Source organism: Geospiza fortis, unplaced genomic scaffold, assembly GCF_000277835.1.
Source record: "Geospiza fortis unplaced genomic scaffold, GeoFor_1.0 scaffold113, whole genome shotgun sequence".
Lineage (NCBI taxonomy): Eukaryota > Metazoa > Chordata > Aves > Passeriformes > Thraupidae > Geospiza > Geospiza fortis.
In genome coordinates, this window is record NW_005054429.1 from 874,944 (window position 1) to 885,517 (window position 10,574).

The window sequence follows — 10,574 nt, forward strand, 5'->3', positions numbered from 1 at the left end:
GCGGGGCGGGAGCGGCTGCGGCGGTGCCCGGTGCGCCCAGCCCCGGCCGCCTCCCCGGCTCGCTGCCCCGGCACCCGGCTGGAAGGGGCAGAAATAAGCGGCCAACCTGTGGTGCGCACTGACCGCAGGCACCTGCGAGTGTGGATCAGCCGGCACAGCCCCTCGGCACCGCTGTCACCCGGTCCTTACGCCAGCGGGAACAGCGCTGCTATTTCTCTGCCTAGGATCAGTAAGTATAACGGCGTTTTTAGGGTCTTCTTCTGCATGGCACGTAGGTACGGTTTCAAAAATAGCGTCATTTAATAGTTCGTGTTCACCTTCTCTCGTGTATTTAATAGATGTAGCTATAGATGAGGCTTCTGTTTCAAAGGGGGGTGTGAGGGGCTGTGTTTTGTTTTGTGTGTGCTTGCATGTAGATGTTGCTCCAGTGCACCTGCAGTTGTTTTCTTGACATATCACAGTATTTTCACTTGGCTGAGCATTGTACGTGCCCGTTTCCAAATTAAATCCAGCGAGATGTTCATTGTGATCGAAACACGATTCTGCTGTAGATTAAAATGTAACATGCCAGCATCTGATGTGTTTCTGCAAATACAACAGAAGATCTTTGTCTAGATACATTTATTCTTTAATGTTTTGCGTGGATATATGTAGGTGTATCTCTTACATATGTGCTCAAAGACCTGAATGCATTGTGTGTTGCAGTATTTTTATTAGTGTTTATGTGTGTTGGTGTTTCAGGAGCATGCATATGTTTCTGTATGGATGCAAGTGCTTATATGGGTGGGGATTTTGTATCTGTCTCTATATATATGTGACATACCCACCCACATCCTTACCCACGGAGTCGTTCAAAATCTCTGTGCATGTGATGTGGGTGTGTGTGTAATGTAGAAGTGTGAATAGTGTGGGCAGGAGAAGATTTGAATGCCATGGTAATAGATGACACAGTTTCATTTGATCGGTGTGACCTTTTAGGAAAACAATCCAATCTTTTCCCTTTTTGTTTTGTTTATTTTTGTGTGTTTGTGCATGTGCCTCAGGTTAAGTGCTTCTTCTGCATGACCATAACCAAAGGGTGACCCATCCACTCCCTTGTGTCCTATGGGGACCTCAGAGCCAGTTTCTCAGTCTTCATCTCCTCCTCCTCCTCCTCCACCGCCTTCTCCTCCTCTTGCCACTGCTGCTGATGCCCTGGGTGCTGCTCCCAGGTTTGAGACATTGTTGACAGGCTGAAGAAAGGATTTGCAAAGACCTCCTCACTGTGTAAATGAAGTGATGGCTGGAATTAACTTCAGCTCTCCAAGAAATGACATTAAACAGAAAGTGTGCTAGGCCAAAGCATTATCAGGAACAAATAATGAGGAAAGAGACTATTTGCATTTGGTTTCAATGATGAGCTAAAACCATCTGAGGAGAACAGGTACCCTTTGGTTTGCTTTTTTTTCTTTTTTTCCTGAGGAATGCAGCCTTTATAGCCTGCGAGGCAATCATGATTCTGATCAGGTACAGCTGTGATGGCTGCAGGAGATAAATGAAAATAAAGGGGCTTGGTGGATGGAAGAACAAGGTCTCAGCTGTTCTCTGGCCCAATCCGAGAATTTCATCCTTTCTCATTAGCAAAGCAGTAGTCTGTGTCAAACCTTCCGGAGAACAGGAAGATGTGGCTCTGTGTTTTTCCAAAGTTCAGATTCAGCGCTACAACCACGTTGCCCGGCTCGGCGCGCAGGTGACCGCCCTCCGAACGCAGATGGCTTTGAACTTCCCGGCTGCGAAAGTCACGCTGTAAATAGCGCAAAACCTCGTCAGGGCAAGCGCCCACAAACCAAAACAAGACTTGCAGGATGGAGGTGGCCATGGTGAGCGCCGACAGCTCCGGCTGCAACACCCACATGCCCTATGGATATGCGGCCCAGGCGCGGGCCCGCGAGCGGGAGCGCGAGGGGGGCCCTACCACCACTACCACCAGGAGCAGGCCCGTGGGGCCTCCTCCTCACGCTCAGGCAGCCTGCCCCGCCGGCAGAGCGGCAAGAGGAGGAAGAAGGGCAAGAAGAGGAGCCACCAACTGGGCAGCAGGGAGTGTGGGGCCTCCTTCCCCTGCTCCGAGCTGCTGCCGCTCAGTGGTTCCGAGGAGAGAATACTGAAGGACTTGAGCGAGGAGGAGGAGGAGGACGAAGACGAGGATGAAGACGACGAGGAGGAAGGGAAGCTCTACTACAGCGATGACTATGGGGAGGATGAGTTTTCCTACTCGGACCAGCCGCCCGATGATGGGGGAGGCCCCGGGGGTTACAGCTCCGTCCGCTACAGCGAGTACGAGTGCTGCGAGCGCGTGGTGATCAACGTGTCGGGGCTGCGCTTCGAGACCCAGCTGAAGACCTTGGCTCAGTTCCCAGAGACGCTGCTGGGGGACCCAGCCAAGCGGGGCAGGTACTTTGATCCTCTCAGGAACGAGTACTTCTTCGACAGGAACCGGCCCAGCTTTGACGCCATCCTGTACTACTACCAGAGCGGTGGGCGGCTGAAGAGGCCGGTCAATGTGCCCTTTGACATCTTCTCTGAGGAGGTGAAGTTCTACCAGCTTGGGGAGGAGGCCATGCTCAAGTTCAGGGAGGATGAAGGTTTTGTCAAAGAGGAAGAGGAAAAGGTTTTGCCGGAGAATGAGTTTAAGAGGCAGGTTTGGCTGCTGTTTGAGTACCCGGAAAGCTCCAGTCCAGCCAGAGGCATCGCCATTGTCTCTGTCTTGGTCATCTTGATCTCCATCGTCATCTTTTGTCTGGAGACTTTACCAGAGTTCAGAGATGACAAGGAATTCGTCATGTCCCTGAGCTTAGGGAAGGGGCTTTCCAACGAGTCTCTCCGCCTGGATGCCGGCGAGCACACCATCTTCAATGACCCTTTTTTCATTGTAGAGACCGTGTGCATCATCTGGTTCTCCTTCGAGTTTACAGTGCGCTGCTTTGCGTGTCCCAGCAAAGCACACTTCTTCAAGAACGTCATGAACATCATAGACATTGTGTCCATCTTGCCTTACTTCATCACCCTGGGCACGGACCTGGCGCAGGAGCAGGGCAGCCAGCAGGCCATGTCCTTTGCCATCCTGAGGATCATCCGTCTCGTCAGGGTGTTTCGCATCTTCAAGCTCTCCAGACACTCCAAGGGTTTGCAGATCCTGGGCCACACGCTCAGGGCCAGCATGAGGGAACTTGGCCTCCTCATCTTCTTCCTTTTTATCGGAGTAATTTTGTTTTCCAGTGCTGTTTATTTTGCAGAAGCTGACGAGCCTGCCACCCATTTTCAAAGCATCCCAGATGCCTTTTGGTGGGCCGTAGTGACCATGACTACGGTCGGTTATGGGGACATGAAACCCATAACCGTGGGTGGGAAGATAGTCGGGTCCCTGTGTGCCATTGCAGGAGTGTTAACCATTGCTTTACCAGTGCCAGTGATTGTCTCCAATTTTAACTATTTCTACCACAGAGAAACTGAAAATGAAGAGCACACGCAGATGATGCAAAATGCTGTCAGTTGCCCTTACCTCCCTACAAATTTACTGAAGAAATTTAGGAGCGCATCGTCTTCGTCCACAGAGGATAAATCAGAGTATTTGGAGATGGAAGAAGGAGTTAAAGAATCTCTTTGTGTAAAGGAGACTAAAAGTCAGGACACGGGGAATAGCAGTGAGTCAGAGAAGAAAAACTGTGTAAATTCAAATTCTGTGGAAACTGATGTGTAGTTTTGAGCGTTTCCAAATATATTTATGCATTAAAGAGTGCAGTGAAAATAACAAAATATGCAAACAAGAGTCTGCAGCATACAGTAGTATGCCATTTAATGGTTAAATACAAATAAAAAAGCATTGCTGAACATGTATTACATATCAAATAAGTGGTACAACTTGAGGAAAGGATTGCTAGATCTGATAAATTTTCAGACTTTATATTTTTATTAGAATGCAAGTGTTTTGCACATGAGGCTGAAAAATTTATTAAAACCAAGTCAGTTTTAAAGTGGGTGCATGAACTGTCGACATCACTAATAACAGCTCTGTGGTAAAAGTTGGCATTCAGAGGTATTTACTATGTAAGAAACAATGAAGTTTGGTAGTCATTTATCTATTTATCAGTGCTTTAATAGCAGCTACCATAAATCATTGGATACCATAGTCATTGTTTTTCAAATGGTAAATTTATTGTAAAAAGATATTCTACAGAAGATAGATCTAAATTTTTTTTTCTTGAAATCTATAATGCTTGTTTCTAACTGGAAATTTACTTTGGAAAGGCTGTTGACCCTCCAGAAATTGTTTATTTTTATAACTCTCTTTGGAGGCATTGCAGCATTTGTTGTCTAATAATGAAAGAAATGAAGTAAGAGAATTGTTAAACCTGGTCTGACTGCAAAGGCAAAATGACTGGAATGCTTTTTTGCACTACTTTATATGCTGGAGATATATTGAAAGAGACTTCATACTGTGAATGTTTACTAATGTAATAGTTCAATGACAATCATTGGGAGAGTGAATTCTGCATCATATTTTATTGTTTCTTCTTTCTCTGTGATGCTGATGGCAAAACAGCTGACATGACATCAATTCCATTCACTTTTTAATTATGAATATCTGTGATCTGGAAAAGGATTGTGAAGTAAAATTTTCTAATCAAAATTATTTGAAATCGGTGTTTTCTACTGATTTCTATTTCTCAAGAAATACCAACATAATTTCTATCCTTTTTTTCTTTTTCTGCTTAATTTAGCATTCAGAGTCTATGATTAGTACATGCACTTTGTCAGTATTGAGGAAATTTGGTGTATGGGAGGTAGAAATAATAAGATACTCAGTTGTTACAATGCTGACAATGGAGGATTGCTGACTTTTAATAATGTGCTATTATTGGTGCTGCATTTCCCCTTGATTACAGCTTTCAGCCATGTATATTTGAAGCAACATTTAAGATCTAAACCAGGCATTTTGGGTTTCAAAAGGAACATATTGGGTCCCATGGAGTCCTTGCGAAAGCATTCCATGGTTTCTCTTCACTGATTTTCAGGCCAGCTATGCTTTGCTATGTGTCAAAACCTCCCACTGCCCTGCCTAGGAGGTTCAGGTAGGTAAAGATTAGCTGGCCTGCAGTATATTCCAGAGTCCAGAATAAGATAGGTAAGCTATTGCTGCATACAACATAAATAATAGATTCAGAACAAGGTTTTTTCAGACTTGCCATTACCGAGGGAAGGCACAATTAAGCCGTCACTGTTTTTGAAGAGGCACTGTGGAACATTCCAGATTATAAAACTTGAACCAAATTGGCATATGCACTTTAAGGTCTGGGACAGGCTGTTATGGAAGGAAAAAGGACATACCAACACCACAGAATTACAGTAGTTTGCAATGTTCATTTAAAGCTGAGTGGAGATGGAGGGTTTTTTGCAGGGAGAACTTGTTGGTGACTGACTTACAGCAGCAACAGATGCACTCTGAATTGGGCATCCATGATATTACACATGATGAGCCTTGTTTGCTGAATCCAGTGGCACCAAACAGAGCTGCAGACACAGGCTTCTCTTTAATGGTTGGGTTTTGCCTTCATGGTTTTTCTGTGAGTCTCTTCGAAAAGTTTCTCTGCTTGTCTTCTTTTGCATTGCAGAAAAATAAAAAAAAAGACAACACACAAAAGACTGCGTTGTGCTGAGCCCTGCTTCAAAATGTGTGTTTAAGTGTCTGATTCCTGATTTAAAAACACTGAGCAGGCTTCACTATATTTTTGATGTGAAGCATTAAAAAAGCTCCTTTTTATTGTGGTGGTGTCAATTCCAGCTGCGCTTTGAATGAAGTGACTCGGTGATTTTATACATAGGCATTTGCCAAAATTTAATGTTACATTTCACTCCAGCTGACCTGAGTTCAATGTGCTAAATACTCTTTTCTACGGGGGCAATAGCAGCAGTGAGGCTGAGTGTTCTATAAAACCCAGCAAAAATCTGTAACTGGAAGTATTTCTTTCACAGATAGCAGTTAATGGCCTAAAGGACACGAGGGTTCTCTTGCTGAATGGCTTGGTCCTAGTTCTGTCTGACACCAGAGAGCATTTAGTGCCTGGGACCATGGCAACAGGCTAGGAGTGAAAGAAACACTGAGCAGGTAAATAAAGAACTTAGGGAAAATAAGTAGTACATGCTTGCAGCATTGACTGGTTGGAAGGGGAGGTGGTTCATAAGAGATGGGATTTCAGACCTCTGATGGAAAGGAGAAAACTCTTTGAATCACTTTGAAAATGCATCCATGCTGTAGCCAGGGAGCTCAGCATGAGGGGAGTGCTTTAATAAACAGCTGAGACCAGATGCTGGCAAACTCCTGTTCAGGAGTGCAAGAAGATGCAGTTTGTTGCATCATCAATTTCATTTACAGTTCTGTTCTTCATTACAGTCTCTGCTGGTTTTGTCTTCTATAGTTAACACAAAAGAATAGTGATTGCTATTAATATCAAACTGGTTTTTTGCTCTGTTTCCTTGATACATGACTGTTAAAAGAAAAAAAAAAGTAATCTTAACTTCTTCAAACACTCAGCTGTTAATTTAAACAAGCGTGCAGTGTCCATGCTGGGCTGTTTTCAGAGCAGTACCTTGCTCTCAGAAGGAGAAGCTCTGACTGTAGGGGCTCCTAGCAGTTGGCAGAGCAATGTTCTGGGTGTGTCCTCAGGTAATGCTGGAGCCTCCTGCAGTGAATAAACGCTTGGTCATGATAAATAAGAGCTATAGAGCTCAGTGCTAGGTTGTGCTGTCAGCATTCTGAATCACAGAAAGAACTGTGCATTCCAGAGTGGAAGCAAATAGCTCTACTTGGGTTTATAATTTGATTTTTCAGCTATCTGTTGGTCCAGTCACAATATAGTTTATCGTGCCAAAGTCCTACCACTAACATGCTAAAACCCAAAGATCCCAAGTGCTTTAAGAAATAGAAATTTAAGTATTACCTCGGTTGCAATTGTGTACCAGAGAAACCCTTTAATTGAGCTGTTATGGCTCCAAATTACTGCTCCTGCTTCTGTCAGACCTTTCCTAGTGATACGGACACCTCTCAGAAAAATAATTTTATTGTGACTTGGGCATTTTACATGTTTAAATTCGAGTGGTGAAATGCATTCCTGATGTAGCTGATGTGAATGGATTTACACTGGGGATCATTTTAGCTCTACTAATGTAGTTCAAATGATTTCACATTGACATACATTTCAGCTAAAAATAATGCAAAATGAGATATTTCAAGTTTGCTTGCAGTGGTGAAAAAATTTGGAGGAGTTCCATTAGAATTCATGGAAACACAGCAGCACCAAATCTGATTTCAAATATAGTCTGATAGTTAACAGTGTGCTGGCATTTATTTAAAGAATTTCCTCGGTATTTTTATAGTTACCTTAAGTGCCAAGGCCAGACTCATAAGGAGAGAGTTTTGCCAGCTGAGGCATTGGATTTAATGGCTGACTTCAGAGATCCATAATTTTTCTTTCTTTATTACATTTCTGATGTTACATTGGTTCCTTGAAAACATCAGCCTGGATGCTGAACTTGATGCCAGAAGAAATGTTGTGTAACCCAATTAGAGTAAAGGTTTTTAGTGTTCAGGATTTCTGGAGTGATTCCACAAGAGGCTAATTCCATTTGATGGAAAATACAATTTGTTTTTATTTGAAGGGAAATTCTTCTGCTTACATCGGTTTTCTTGTGTAAAATCCACCTCTGGTGGTGTTCATGTAATGCAGAATAAATCTGGGAGATCCAAGGGATAAAAATCCCCAATGTGATCATGATTACATTTAATTCATGGAAATAGTGTCCTTGGTGTTTGGGGATACTGACAGGCATCCTTGTGGTCATAAAAACTGGGATTTGAGTGTGTTTTCAGCCTGTAAAGCGTTGGAATGTGAAAATGGTTTTCATAGTACTGGTGTGGAAAGAGTTTGGGATCAGGCCATAACCTTGAAGAAAGGGTGTTAGAGTGTAGCTCCTGACATGGAACATTGCTGTCAAGTTTGCTGTCAGGTGTTGAGAGTCATTTGACTTGGGATTTGAAAATTCAGTGCTGAGCTGCCCAAGAACATGAGGTACTTCATATTTGCATAAGTGTAGGATAAATGTGCTATGGGAAACCAACTAAATATCAGAAAGTCTGTTCCATTTGCAGCTAGTTCCTGAAAAGTCTTTCTTGCACAGCATTGAAAAAAGAAATCTGTCTTTCTGGCCATCCTGGATGCATAAAACTTATTCTGAATACCAATTAATTTTTAGCATAATCTTTAAATTTATAGATAATCCTCAAATTAAATATAACTTATCCATTGTGTTACTGGATTCCTCTATTTTTTACTGGTTCTTTATTACTTTTTACTGTCATTGTGCCCAGTTATAAATAATTTAAATTTATTAAATATATGAGAATTTATTTAAATTTATTAAATAAATAGATATTTTAAGAAAATTAATTAATTTACATGAGACAGTAAGAAATAAAAACAAGTATTAAAACCTTCCCAACTATGGCATCCAGCATGTAAGTTATGTATTTTTCTTATCTTTAAATAATCTAAATAACAGAATAACTTCAGTAGACATGGGGCAGGATATAAACTTTCCTCCTCCTATAACTGAATGATCACTTGCTTCAGATTTTGCAGAGAATAAGATCTGGCTGACAGATTTATCATATTTTTGCACCTCCATTTGAAACAAATAGAGAAGTTGGCACTTTTGTAAAAATGAGCATCCTTAATTTCCATAGAGAGATCTAATGTGGACAAAGTGATTGGCAGATTAATTCTGGGTTAAAGTGCATGAATGTTTTGTACCTGAAACCCAGGTACATATTCCACAAATCCCTGCCATGCTTACTGTGTGTTCAGAATTCCACATTCTGAAGGAAAAATCATTAAAGCATTATGTACTGAGATGGTTGAATTAATTCTTATTTTTAATCCTTTTCTGTACAATTATAATGTGCCTTGAGCCCTTTTACTGCAACAGGCCCTTTTGAAAAGAAATATATAAATATATAAGAAGGAAAGAAGAGAAAGCTTATATTACACGTAAAAAGCTCATAAAAACACACTGATTGAGGGAAAGTAAGTAAAAAACTCCTTTTCTTTCCTCCGTTTGTGCATTTATGGTGCTGCCAGTAAAACCAAGCTGGGGGCACACTGGGTGAACTGGTCTGCAGCTCCAGGGAGGGGTTCCATGCCTTGTTCCTCTCCCAGGTTCCCTGGGCTCAGCTGGGCCATGGTGTGCCTGGGAAGGTGCTGCCTGTGCTGGGCAGCAGCACCTGGGCTGCCACAGGCTCCTGGAGGGTTTTAGCCTGTCTGGTAAATCCATGGGGGCAAATGATGCCTCAGGGTTTACCTTTTCTGCTTTTCACATTCTGTGCTGCTTTAGTGTGTGGGTCTGAGCTCCATATTCAGGGATGGTGAGCTCTGTGCACAGAGCAGGGAGACAAAACAATTCCTGCTCCAGCTGGGCACCAAGGACAAATGATCCAAATCTCAGCCCCAGAGCACAAACCCCGTGGGCTGCAGAGGGAAAAACAAGCAGGGTGGGACTGCAGGGGCTAAAGCTGGAATGGGACAATGAAGTGCAAGATGCAAATGGAGCAGAACTGATCCCAGGGAGAGACCCCGGGAGCGCTCGTGCATTTTGGGGCCATTTTGGTTCCTCTTGGGTGCAGCCCTGGCTGGGCTCTGGTGCTGCCCAAGGTGGATCCATGGAGGAGATGCTTGGAATCAATCCCTGCTTTATTCTTTAGCTCTGTCCAGCCCCTGCTCCAGGGCAGCCTGCACAAGGCAGCACTCCTACCACAAGTATCTTGCTGAGTGCAAAATTTGGATTATTTGCTTGGCAATGCCATGCAGCCTTCCCAGAGAGGGAGGCCTCAAAGATTCCAGTTTGCCAGTTTCTAAGCTGTAATGGGTCTCACATCTGCATTCACAAAATGTGCTTTTCAATACCTGAATCACATTCATTTCATAAGGAGCTGGGCTGTGAAAGCTTCCTGAATTGAGGAACAAGTGATTTTCTTAAGGTCAAAAAAGACACTCTGCTGGAGGAGGTTTTCCAGATGTTGCACAAAGGAGAGTAGGAAGGGACAGAACATATTCAAGAGAGATTTTGGTCTCTCTTTTTTTTAAATCTCTTGCTCCAGTGTTCCTGGAGCATTTGTGTTCAGAGTAAGGGAGGAGGATGGATGGAGTCAGTGAGCTATGTCAAAGGCATCTTTAATTTTAGATACATGGTTTTCTTCTGTTCTTAGCAGTCAGAATAAACTAAGTTTGGGTGTTTTTTGTTGTGGTTGGTTTATTGTTTGTTTGTTTATTTTGGGTTTTTTAAACAGCGCTGTTATTAGTTACTTAGTCCTAACACTTCTTATAAAGGGATGATACACACTGAATCTGGAGCTATCCTCCTGGACATGAATGGTAGCTTTCCATTCAGAAAACCAACTGAGACCTGCTAAGTATAACTCCTGTCCTTCTCTTTGGGTTTCAGGTGTGCTGCCTTGGGCTCCAATGCTCTTGCACCGAAGCCTTACA

General features: G+C 43.1%; 1 protein-coding gene across 1 annotated transcript; it reads left to right on the forward strand.

The window, feature by feature from the left end:
• The first annotated feature begins 20 nt into the window (after positions 1–20).
• On the forward strand, positions 21–5,658 carry KCNA4 (potassium voltage-gated channel subfamily A member 4). The gene is given in 3 exon segments (XM_005431768.3): positions 21–229; positions 1,044–1,938; positions 1,941–5,658. Coding segments are annotated over 2 exon segments (1,890 nt in total). The 5' UTR covers positions 21–229; positions 1,044–1,844; the 3' UTR covers positions 3,737–5,658.
• Positions 5,659–10,574: the final 4,916 nt, after the last annotated feature.